Source organism: Blennius ocellaris (assembly GCF_963422515.1).
Source record: "Blennius ocellaris genome assembly, chromosome: 21".
NCBI lineage: Eukaryota > Metazoa > Chordata > Actinopteri > Blenniiformes > Blenniidae > Blennius > Blennius ocellaris.
Window position 1 is genome coordinate 5,810,078 of NC_137670.1, and position 12,582 is coordinate 5,822,659.

The 12,582-nt window shown below is 50.8% G+C and overlaps 2 protein-coding genes across 3 annotated transcripts; both read left to right on the forward strand.

Annotated features, from left to right (window-relative positions):
• Nucleotides 1–200: 200 nt before the first annotated feature.
• On the forward strand, nucleotides 201–8,225 carry syde1 (synapse defective Rho GTPase homolog 1). 2 transcript variants are annotated; one of them, XM_080517356.1, is made up of 14 exons: nucleotides 201–399; nucleotides 1,813–2,045; nucleotides 2,219–2,570; nucleotides 3,010–3,351; nucleotides 3,568–3,763; nucleotides 4,241–4,404; nucleotides 4,483–4,599; nucleotides 4,845–4,933; nucleotides 5,153–5,290; nucleotides 5,398–5,524; nucleotides 5,606–5,781; nucleotides 5,902–6,208; nucleotides 6,289–6,570; nucleotides 6,688–8,225. In XM_080517356.1, exons 1-14 carry the CDS (start codon nucleotides 315–317, stop codon nucleotides 6,927–6,929), a joined length of 2,850 nt encoding a protein of 949 aa, XP_080373482.1. In that variant the 5' UTR covers nucleotides 201–314; the 3' UTR covers nucleotides 6,930–8,225. The 2 variants fall into 2 exon arrangements, with proteins under 2 accessions (XP_080373482.1, XP_080373483.1); XM_080517357.1 differs by having other exon boundaries at nucleotides 4,486–4,599.
• Nucleotides 8,226–8,881: 656 nt separating this feature from the next.
• ppp1r3cb (protein phosphatase 1, regulatory subunit 3Cb) lies at nucleotides 8,882–12,045 on the forward strand. Its single transcript, XM_080517361.1, has 3 exons — nucleotides 8,882–9,020; nucleotides 9,615–9,991; nucleotides 10,113–12,045. The coding sequence occupies exons 1-3, from the start codon at nucleotides 9,007–9,009 to the stop codon at nucleotides 10,679–10,681; spliced, it is 960 nt and encodes a 319-aa protein (XP_080373487.1). The 5' UTR covers nucleotides 8,882–9,006; the 3' UTR covers nucleotides 10,682–12,045.
• The last annotated feature ends 537 nt before the right edge of the window (nucleotides 12,046–12,582 follow it).

Consider the following 12,582-nt stretch of genomic DNA (forward strand, 5'->3'; position numbering starts at 1 on the left):
AGAGGTAGACTCCGGGACCACACTTCCCATGAGCTCTCACTCTGCTCCCAGCTGTGGGAGGGGGAGCAGGAGGAGGAGAAAGAGGAGGAGGAGGAGGAGGAGGAGGAGGAAGAGGGGGAGTTTGGGAAAGAATGTGTGGAATTTATTTCCTGTTGAGCGACTCTGAGAGGCGCAGAGACGAGGAGGAGAAGAGCCATGAAGCTGAAGAGTCGCTGACTCCTCTGCTCCTGCTGTAGGTCACTGAGACCCCGGGCCCGAGGAGGAGGAGGAGGAGCAGGAGGAGGAGGAGCAGGAGGAGCAGGAGGAGGTGTAGCATGGCCGAGCCCCTGCTGAGGAGGACCTTCTCCAGACTGAGAGGAAAAGACAGGAGTCACAGGAAGACCGAACCAAAAGTCAGCGGTGAGCAGCTGCAACTCACTTTTCCAGCACAGAGAGGGTCAGTGAATGCATCACGCTCTCTGCACACTCATGCAGTCATCTTGTCACCATGTCCATGTAGTCCTAATGTCCATGTAGTCACCATGTCCATGTAGTCCCAATGTCCATGTAGACCTAATTTCCATGTAGTCACCATCTTCATGTTGTCCTAATGTCCATATAGTCACCATCTTCATGTCGTCACCATGATGTCCAGTCCTTTGCTGTGAGTCTTTGATCTTGTTATGGATCAGATCTCTGGTGCAGATCTGGGTGGGATCGGGACAACAGTCCGATTTTCGTCTGAACAACTCTGTTAGTATCGCTCATCTCGAACTCTGAAAGTGATCCAGAACCAATCCAGGCCACGATCAGCCCAGGTTTGGAATCAGGACCAGGAGAAGACTCAGAACCAGTGTCAGTACCGGGGTCACGGCCACAGTTAGAATCAGAAATATAGAGAGAAGCGTCAAAACTGTAAAACGTTTTAGATAATTAACAAACTGAGATCAGTTGGTCTTCCTGCAGACAAACATCCTGTCATTACGGCCGTGTGTGTGTGTGTGTGTGTGTGTGTGTGTGTGTGTGTGTTTACGTTGGGGTTCTTGACTCGTAACGGTAACTGGTTGCTTTCATGTGTCACTCAGTCACAATTACTGAAGTCCTTGTGGCCGAGTTGCTTTTGTTTTTAGAGAAAACCGTTGAGGAGCTTCTGTCCCTTTCAGACCTGCTTCAGTCCACTATTAGCATTAGCTCCAGCATTAGCACCAGCATTAGCATGATGATTCCAAGTTGTTGTGAAGAAGTTTATCTCTGCTGTCTTGATGCTCTTTCTTCTTGTCATTAGTTATTCAATCTGATTAAGTCCTAACATCCTGGGTATAGAGCATCTTCCTTCCTCTAACTGATGTAACTTCAGCTAAACTCAATGGTGACCGTGAGGGGAGAGAAGGAGAAGGGGCAGTTGGAGGAGGAAGACGAGGAGGAGGAGGAGGAGGGGGAAGAGGAGGAGGGGTATAAAATAAACAGCTGTGACTGCAGATGTGAATGAGGCCTCTGTTTATAAGAGCAACAAACACTGATGTTCATTCACTATTCATCAGAGAAAAAACACACACACACACACACACACACACACACACACACACACACACACACACACACACACACACACACACACACACACACAGTCTGTCACGAGGGCCTCACACACACTCACCCATACAAACATAGTACTTGTACTTGGCTCTCAGTTATCATTTCTCGTTAGTACCATGTTGTAGAGTCTGGTACCATGTTACATAGTACTGGAAGTTCATTACTCTGATACTCTGACGAGTATTTGTACTCTGATGAGTATTCGCCCCTGATGAGTATCTGTTCTCTCGTCAAAAGTGTCTCTCGCCTCTGACGTCGTCCACTCGTCTTCAACACACTCTCCGACGACATCGTCAACAGACCCCCCCTCGCCCCCCCGTAACCACATCACCGTTGCCAAGAAACAGCAGTGGGCCAGACAGGCTCCGCCCCCCCAGCAGAGCTCCACCCACCGACCCCCACAGACCCCGTCAGAGACTTCCCAAGATGCACAGGGGCCGACGGGGAGCCAAAGACTGCAACCGGAGAAGGTGAAGGATGGAGGGATGAAACCTACTACACCTCCTGGCTGTTTGCTCCTCCTCCTTCCTCTGCTCCTCCTCTTTTTCCTCCTCCTTCTCCTACACCTCCTGCTACTCCTCTACTTTCTCCTCATTCTGAAGTAGAAGAACTCACTATGTGCTTGTGTGGTCTGTGCCTGCAGACTACTGTCCCGGTCCTGCAGGACTCCCCCCAGCCAGCAGGGGGCTCTAGCGGGCAGCGTGCATACCTGCAGAGCCTGGAGCGCAGCAGCCGGGCCTGGCTGCTCTCCTCTGGGAAGTCCTCGGAAGAGGCGCGAGGCCCGCAGGAGGACAGCACCTCCAACATCTGGTACAACCCCATCCCAGAGGAGGAGGAGGAGGCGGGGCCCCGTAAGGAGGAGGAGCCTGTGTGGAGGAGGCGGGAGGATGGGGCAGAGCTTGCGGGAGTTTGGGCGGGGCCATCGGAAGGTCGGCAGGATGGAGCCAATCCAAGCGTCAGTCACCATGACGACAACATCACTGCGGAAAATACAGGTAAACATGATGGAGGAGAGCTACAGACTAATGTAAAAGAAGCATTTTTATTGCAAATTTGTAGTTATACCCACACATGTGTTTTACACCGTAATCTAACCTATAATGAAGAACTATTTTGTTTGTACTTACACTTTTTGGAGTATTAGGTAGGTACTTCTACTCTTCAGAGTACACCATTCAAGCGGTAGAGCTGGATGTCATCTACACAGTGAAGAAAATGCATATGTACTTTCTAAAAAATTGGCCATGGGGGAGGAGAGAGACAATAAAAAGGATGGGACTGAGGACAGACCCTGGGGGATGCCAGAGGAGAGGACATTTGATTGCAACCATATACGTATTTCACATAACACACATAACATAACCACGCAGAACTACTGTGCTGGTTACCATAAAAATAAAAGCTTATTATTGTGACTTTCTTCTTTTTTCTCAGGCCCCGCACCCTCAGAGTCGAGCCCTTCCTCTCATAAGAAAGGGGGTGTGTCCGGAAGTGTAATGGACAGGCTGAGGTCACCCGGTACAGTTAGGAAACTTTCTATGAAGATGAAGAAACTTCCGGAGCTACGGCGCAAACTCAGCCTCCGTTCGGCCTCCAGGGCCAATCGCCAAGGAAACAACGACTGCAGAGAGGGCGGGGACGAGCCCTCCAGCAGGAATACGTCAACGTCAGCACTGTCCAATCAGAACGTGATCAGCAAGTATCACCTGGACAGCTCCGCCCCTCCAGCCCGGTCCAGGAGACGCTCCTCCAGAGGACGCTCGGCGAATAAAGGAGGTGAAAATACGCCCCAAATAATAGAAGTATTAACTAGGGAGTAAATCAACAAAGTAAGTGCTACTTCCAAATTGAGTTCAGCTGGAGAGTCACAGCCGGACATCTTTTACGCACTGGGTGCTACGACGATACCATCTGTAGGAGAGGACCGTCAGAGTGGAGTGAAGCAGTGAAGACTGTTGAAGCTGCAGTTGGTGATTTCTGTTCTCCTCTCAGGTTACCTCAGTGACGGAGACTCTCCTGAACTGTTGCCACGACAACAAACATCAACACCCACGGGGTCCCAGGACCCCCCATGCGACGTGAGCTCCTTCCAGCTCTACGTGGGATCAAACCCGCCGCGTTGCAACCAGCGAGTGACCGGGTTACTGACCGTCCACCTCCTGGGCCTGGATGAGATGAAGACCAACAGGTAGCCCCCGGTGGTACTGCAGCGGAAATCAATGACATCGCACTACATAAAAACTGAAGGGAGGTGGGGGTCCAATTGGTATTAACGTCACCAAACAGTCCACAGTCATGCTGACAGGAAATGCTGCTGATAGCTTGACATTGGCACATGCCAATCGTCACTAATACTGATTGGATGTTTTAGTGAAGACCTCCGACCAGGGTTTTGGTCAGTGTCTGTCTTTCACTTGCCTTTGTGCAATAATGATCGCCTGCTTTAGCCTATGTCTTTGCCCTGCGTCTTAATGACCAGACAACTCTGTGTCTCCTGCCACCTCTGCCTTCAGCAAGCATCTCTCGGTCACCCTCTCTGAGCTTCCTGAAGGATTGACGCAGTGTTCCCATGTTCAGGCCCTCCCCATAAAACATCATCAATGTGATCACAGAAGTCTTGCATTGTTTGCTCATACTCTTCCTCTCTCCCAATGCGGTTGTCCAGGTCTGAGGACGGTAAGGAGGTCTTCGTGGCCATCCAGATCGACGGTGTGACACGAGCAAGGACCGCTCTTCTCGCCCTGCGTGGCGCCAACCTCTCCCTGAACCACACCTTTCACCTGGAGCTTGAGCGAGCCCGGCAGCTCCGCATCGTGGTCCTCACCCCAGGTACAGGCTCCGAAAGCAGCTCCTCAAGAGGTCTGCTGAAACGTGATTACATCACTTCCTCTTAACCTGTCTCCTCAGCAGCCAGCCAGCCAGCGGTGGGAGGAGCCAAACCCGAACAGAGTTCCTCCTCCAGCGGTCCGAGCAGGAACAGAGTGTGCGGTCTTGGTGGCGTCTCCATCCCACCCCTCTTCAAAGGTTCAGCTCTTTCTCATGTCTGATGTGAAGAGCCAAAGGTGGCGTGGCGTTAGCATATTTTCCTGGTGTAGGGAACAGTTATTTTCTCGCCAATATTGTTTCCTCCCCCTGTCTAAAAACATACTGGGGTTAGTTGATGGCTAAAAATGTGTCGTAGGTTTGAGTGTGTGTGGATGGCTGTCTCTCTGTGGAAGTGAAGCCTGACTGAACTCAGAGTTTTGTATATGTGTGTGTGTGTGTCCCAGGGAGTCGCAGTCAGCAGCTGTGTGTGAAGCTGGAGCCTCGAGGACTTCTCTACCTCAAACTGTCCCTGCAGGAGAGCTGGGAACCACAGGTATGCCTGATCCGACCTTTAACCTATGACAATGATAATATCGTCGCCAGGTGTGCCCAAGAAGGAAAAACATTTCAAACCTGCAGGACAGGAGCCTTCCAGGACAGTGCTAAGATTCCACTGATCAAAATAGTCACTACCCACTCCGCCTAATGGCCCCACAATCAAAACTTTCTTGCCGATTCCATTCATTTCAGTTTTTATTTATGATCTCTCCAGTCCAGTACAGACTCGTCCACGCCTGCTTCTGTGTTTGGGGTGGAACTGCACCATCTAGTGGACAAAGAAGGATGTGCCCCACCGATCCCACTGCTCATCCAGAAGAGTGTGACTGAGATTGAACAGCGAGGACTCAAGGTCTGATCTCAAAACACCACTGTCCCACCTGCACTGTTACCTGTATGTGTGGTACAGCTAGTGGGGTTGTATCATCTGTTACCATGGTAACCTGTGGTCGTGTTCAGGTGGTGGGTCTGTACCGGCTTTGTGGATCTGCGGCGGTGAAGAAGGAGCTCAGAGATTGGTTTGAGAGGAACAGCTTAGCGGTGAGCCTGTCTGAGGATCTGTACCCCGACATCAACGTCATCACAGGTCAGTGAACGCACCACCAGGACGGCCCCCCGGACTCACCCGTACACCTGAGCTGCATTTTCTCATTCTGCTTGTTTTCAGGCATCCTGAAGGATTACCTCCGGGAGCTTCCATCTCCACTCATCACTAGGACTCTGTACCAGGTGGTCCGTGAGGCCATGACCCTGCACCCTCCTCCGACCCCGCCCACACCCCTGGATCCCCAACTAGCCCAGAGGACAGTAGACTTGCTGTCCTGTCTGCCACCTCCAGAGAGGGTAACCCAGTTCATATACACACACAGCACACGCACCATATCCACATGGCATCCACACGGTATCTATGAGTACAATGAAATAGTAACGTAAACAGTATGTGTGTCTTCCCTCCCGCCTCAGGCCACGCTCTCCCTCCTACTGGACCACCTCAGCCTTGTGGCCTCTTTCAGCTCGTCTAACAGGATGACGCACCAGAACCTTGCCGTATGCTTCGGCCCGGTTCTCCTCACCCCGTCACCGGAGGCCTGGGCAGGAGGAGGAGGAGGAGTGGGAGGAGCAGGAGCAGGAACAGGAGCAGGAGCAGGAGCGGGAGGGAGGGCAGCCAGGGGGGTGGGTAAGGTCTTCAGTCATGGCGAGGAAATGGCGAGTGCTGTGGACTTCAAGCGTCACATCGAGGCGCTGCACTACCTGCTGCAGCTGTGGCCAGGTGAGCCTCCTGAAGCCCGGCCCACTCCGACACCCAGCCGTTGGCATGGAAACCACTTACTCTGATGTGTCCCTCCTCAGTGCCGACGCACCGAATCCCCCCTGATGAGAATGACGACGCCTCACCTCCCCCCTCCCCCTCCCCCACCCTGACCCATCATCCCCTGGGAGTACGGCGTCCCGTGATGCGATTGTCCCAGAGAACCGAGCAGGAAGTGGTGGTGTCACGGCGAGGAAGAGGAGGGCCAGCCCGGCTGGACAGCCCCCCGCCAATCAACCGCTACGCCGGAGACTGGAGCGTCTGTGGAGGGGGGCTGCTGGGCAGCAGCGAGGGCGACTACGACGAGGTGGCGGCAAGCGAGAGTGAGCAGCTGATTCGTCTTGTCATCACGACCATGGCAACATATTCACTCCGCCATCAGCAACATGGCGAGTTATACAATCCTTTCACTTTCGAGTTTTTCCTTCCCTTTCTTTCAGGCAGCGAGGACGATGAGGTACAGGAGAAGAAGGAGTTGTGGTCAGCAGGTGGAGGGGGAGCAGGAGATGGAGGAGGAGGAGGAGGAGGAGGTGGAGGAGCAGGAGGAGTTGGAGCTCTGTATGTGGAAGAGTTTCTCGACTTTGACGCTCCTTTTCACTGTCGGCTCAGTCTGAAAGACTTCGACACACTGATCCATGACCTGGACCGGGAGCTGGCAAAACAGATCAACATCTGCCTGTAGAGGAGGAGCAGGAGGAGGAGCAGGAGGAGGACCAGGGGCTTTCTTCTGGAGCTGCAACAATAATCAGTATTTTGCTTTTTTTCAGTCTGACTGAAACTGAGAAGCTTTTAAAGACATTTGTGAGGACATGAAGTCGAGTCTGAATCCACCAGGGGAAAAAATATTTGACAACATCCTGAAATTTGAACCAGGTCTGATCCAAATTTCAGAAAGTTTGTTTTTTTAAGTAATCTTCAGTCATTGGAGGTGTTCCTGTGATCTGGGTGCAGGCGGGTGTGATCTTGGCTGTTGATTGGACAGGTTTCCTCTCGGTTTGCTCACCGGTGGATCAGGTATTGTGTGGGCTGCAATGAAGAAACCAGCAGAACAGACTTTATTTATTTATGGTCCAAAGATGGACAACGCTCCATAGCTTAGGGAACAAAGTTCTCAAAGCCCCCTCCCCCCCAAGAGGAGAGCTGGTTCCTGGGTATCAGGGTGGGACCGTGAAGGGTCCGGGCGGTTCTGTTTCAGGACTGTTTGCACTGTCGAAGCCATACATTTCATCATTTCATTCACTAAATATATGAGTGAAAGTGAAATAACTGCAGAAATCTTCAGTCTGCTGCTACAGTCAGAGGAAGTCCGTGTACAACCTGCAGGGGGGCGTTGGCACTAGAACCTGCAGGGTCCCTGTAGTGAGTTTCTTATTGGCCCAATAGTTCCTCACACTGGATAAATGATTCAGTGTTGGTTCTCTTTTATCTCCTTGTCCTCTCAAGCACGTCACCTCATTCATTCTACGTTGGTTTTCCATTGATTCCACGGCAGTCCACCATTTGTATCCCGGTGCTTTTCAAATAGTTCTCCATTGATTCTCTGTTGGTACTTCAGTGGTTTCGAACTAATTCCCTGTTTGTTCCTCACTGGTTCTATGTGCTACTCAATCTGTTTTACTTTGGGTCCCAGTTGATTCCCTGTAGGTTCTCAATAGGTTTCTGATTGGTTCTCAATAGTCGGTTCCCAATTGGTCCTCCACAGGTTACAAATGGGTTCATCTGTAGGTTCCCTCCCTTTGGAGCAGCAGCAGACTGAGGTGGTTTTGCAGAATCTTTCAGTATTATCGGTACCGAGATGGTAGCTGTGATGGTTCCTGGTGTGAACCTCTTTCATTGTTTTTACATTTCTTTTTTTTGCACAACTTCAATAAGCACTTAATGTTTGTTTGTTTTTTTTATTACTGTTGACGACGTTTGTGAACCAAAAACACTTTTTGTAAGTCCCATTATGCCAAAGTGCTATTAAACACAACCTTATTATTAAGTGTGCGGGTGTGCGCTTGTGTGCTGGTATGTGTGTTCACATAACCATCATTCTGTTTTCATCTCCTTATAAAGACCGAAGCCTTGAAGCGCACATATTCTATCCCTCAATGCTGTCTGGCAGGTTTCATTATGGAGATTATGCAAGACAAAAAAAAAGAAAAAAAGATGAAGTTAAGAACTGAATAATTATCGAACGAATTATGTTATTTGGCACCGTGAAACAACAACAAAACTTCTGACAATGTTTTTTCACAAACATGTGAAAAAAACAACGCATATAAATTAAGTAAGTATTAAGAGACATAAGATCATTTCTTTCACCTGTGGCTTTGAGGTAGGAGAAGTGGGGGCATATGGTGGCCAATCACTCACCTGCGTGTGGAGGAGGTTGGTATGAATTATCGACAGGTAATGTCAAAACAGCCTGTCAGCCCGAGCTCAGGGAATAGATATTAAGCGGCTCTGCCTAATGACTCCACCCAGCAGTGACGTCACGAGGCATATTTTTGTCTTCTCTCTGATTGGCTGACACGCCAAGCAGTTGGCGGTTCAGAGCGCGGATTGGTAGCTGCCGCGGCTGAGCGCGCGCGTGTAAGGGGCGTGCCCGATGTGCGCGCACACACGAACTCAGCGGCTTTTCCTGATCTCGGATTAAAATGATAAAGGAGAGAATAAAAGTAGAATAGAAGCTGGCCGTCTGAGGGGGACGAGCGGGGCAGGAACGGCGCGTGCTGACTGGACCGGACGGGACCGGACGGAGGGACGGAGCCCGCATGGACTGCGGCAGGTGAGAGATCTGAAACTGCGCCACAACAGCTGATTCCTGTGACTCCGCTCACCTCGGTTCACCTCCGCTTCCCCCCCTGGAGCAAACCATCATGAAACAAAACCTGTATTCATCCAGCAGGATGCAGGCCTTTTTATAAAGCAGAGAAAGTCCCGAAACAGCTCATCTGTTTTACTTTCTTCCATCAGAAGTATAATAATAATATTAATATTAATAATAATAATAATAGTCTGAAACGGAAATTGTTTTAACCAGCTGCAGTTAAACCGAATAAATAAGCAAATATTGTGAAAAATTTTGATTTATTTCTCTCTCTCCCTCTCTCTCTCTCTCTCTCTCATATCACACACAACACAGGAGTCAAGTTTCCGTATTGTGTTCCTGCTGTCTGTACAACAGGTCTATTGTTCTATTATCTAGGAAGTAAAACAACAAAGGGACAAGTTAAGAATTCCACTGATTTTCAAAAGTTCCACCCTGGGAGCCGTTTTCCAAAAAGTTGCCCAAAATGTTTACAGAAGTTTTCTGTTTTCACTTGAAAACGTTTTGTGGTTGTGTAAACGTGGCCTATAATGTGTGTTTGTGTGCGAGCAGTGGCAGTGGGCCCCTGCACTCGGTTCCCATCATGCCCGTCGACATGGCGTTGAGGATCTACCTCGCCTGCTCGCCTCCTCTGCACTCCTTCCTCTGCAACCATGGCGACCATTGCTTGCCGTCCGCTGCGCCGCTGCGTCCGTGCCTGACCACCACCGGCAACGACGTTCCCATGACCGCGGTGGTGTCGGCACGCGCGGGCAGCGGCAAGCCGGTGAAGCGTAAGAAGAGTGTGGTGTTCGCCGACTCCCGGGGTTTGGAGCTCGCCACCGTCCACCTCTTGGACGAGGCAGAGGAGGACGGGCTGAGCGAGCTGCACTTCCAGCTGACACAGATAGAGGACGCCACCTCCAGGCTGCAGCTGGAGGACAGTGCAGGTGAGAGATCGGTGATCGCGAGCTCCAGGTCCTCTGGGTCGTCGTCAGACCCGATCAGAGGAACCACGTCTGTCAACATGACGATGATACCAATCGCGTTAACGCCCTCTTCTCCTCGTAGGTTCAGAGGACGCCGCTCCGGCTCTGGTTCTGGACTTCACCCCACCAGCTGCAGACTACTTGGACCTGAGGAACCGACTCAAGGCACAGCAGGTCTGCCTGGAGACCTGCTCGGTGCTGGACCGGCTGCTCTCCGGCACCGTCCAGGTTCGAAACATCTGCTTCGAGAAGTCGGTGTGGGTCCGGATCACCTTCGACTCGTGGCGCTCTTTCCAGGACGTCAGGTGCCGGCACCTGAACAACGTCTACGCGTCTTCCGATGTTGACACCTTCTCCTTCGCCATCGAGGTGCCGGCGTCCTGCGAGTCCGGCAACCACGTACAGTTCTGTGTCCAGTACTGCACTCAGGACCGGACCTTCTGGGACAACAACCACGGGAACAACTACTGCCTGGCGGCGGCGGCGGATCAGAGCGGCGGCCACGCTGAGGAGTGTCCGGCGGCGCTGCCCATCCTCATTCCAGAGAAGAGGTCAGACATCGACCCCTTCGGGAGTCCGCGGACGTCGGCGGGAATCTTCCCCGAGTGGCAAAGCTGCGGGCACATCCAGGCTAGCACCCCCTACTGGTGAATGCGTCGACACCGCACTGATTGTTAGACGAAAGATTTGCACTCAAACACTGGGCACCATCCGGGCTGTCAACGCCACTGCGCCAACTCTCCTCAGGACCCCCACCCATTCCAGTTTCGCACACAAGTTGATCCACGCTGTTCAACCTCAGGGAAGACACACACACACACACACACACACACACACACACACACAGATATACACACACCCCTGTGATTCTAATGTTCAGTCACTTGCAGACAATCAGGACTCATCAGGGCTGAAAAATCTCAGAGACCACCTGTCGTGCTCTCTGCATATGTCCAAAGACCCTAAAGCAAAGACCTTGTTCGTAGACCCTCCCAGACCTGGTCAGACTGGACCTGGTCACCGCTGCCCCAGAGGTGAAACCGGGAAGGTCTGGAGCTTCTGATCTTCGTACCTCTTCGTATTTTTAATACTTCCAGCAGGAGACACTCCTCCAATGTTCCCCCCACACGTTCTTGTACTTCGACAGTCTTTTAAAGATTTTTCCATATTTTATAATGTCCCTCCAGTATTTAATGTTATGTCACTATATTGTCGTTTTAGCACTCTAACGTTCCTTTAAATGTCCTCACGTTCCTTCTCACAACCTGCATGTTTCAAGTCGCACTGCCTGCTGATTCAAGTGTTTTTAAGCCCCTCCCCCTGACAGTGAGCGATGTCCGACTGTGCCAGTGATGTTGTGCAGGACTGTGGGCGGAGTCAATCAATTGTGTTGCTTGTAGTTAACCAATGATGCTGCTTTACTGCCGTTACAGCAACGGCTGTAATCGGCTCCGTATAAAAGCCTTAAAAATAGACTGTGTGTACGTGCGCGTTAAAAGTGTTAATTGGAATGAGGTGGAAGTCAGGGCAACATGTAGTCAGATTACAGTGTGGTGAAAATGTAACTGGCTGACACAATGTGAATGCAAAGCCTTTAGTGTTGGGAGTGAATGTAATCGGATTCCAGTGTGGTTGCAGCAGTTGGCTGATGTGTATGTGGTCAAGTTATGGAGGCAATGGAATGAGACGACTGACGGATGTGATGTGAGATGCTTGCATGTAATCAGATTACACAGTCATGTTTAAAAAAAAAAAAAAAAACCCTGACCAATGTTCACCAGCTCCTGAAGGCCTCGTGCTGCATTCAGGTCCAATTCAGCCCGCGATGTCTGAAGTTTTCCTGTTTTCTAACCTGATGATATCACTGTAACGTCACTGTGCCTGTAACCTGTAGGGGGCGCCTCACAGGGTGTTTGCGTTATATTACATCCTGTAGGACACGGAGAGCGTCCCAAAATGCTTTTGAGACAAGATTTTTAGCCATCGAATATTGCACTGAGAGAAAAAAAAAGCCAATCAGGTGTCTTCGGGTGAGGGGGGGGGGGGGCTTCAGCTGGAAGCAACCCAAGTGAGCATGCTCTGTTCCTTCTGTGTGGTTCCTTTCAAAATAAAAATCCGAAGCTTCTGTCTGCTTTGTTGACTTTAATGGTAAGATGCTCAAACGACATGACAAAAAAAACGACAACCGAAGACAGTCTGTCTGAATCAAAGCTGCCAGCAGCTGCAGGTCAAACAGCCAGCCACACACACACACGCACACACACACACGGAGGCGTGCATTACACAACAGGAGCTGATCTGTCCTCTCTGACAACATGATGGATTAACAGGCTGCATTCAACAGCTGCACAGCAACAACCGTGTCATGTCTGACACACACACACACACACACAATAAAAGTTGGGGTGACTCATAAAGAAAGATTCAGGTGAAGTGTAACATTAAAAAAAAAAAAGTCAGTGTGTACGTGTGCAATGTCACCACACCACAGTATCAGAGTTACATAAGCCAGTCAGAGCAGAGAGCCTCCGTTACGCAACTCTGACACAAAC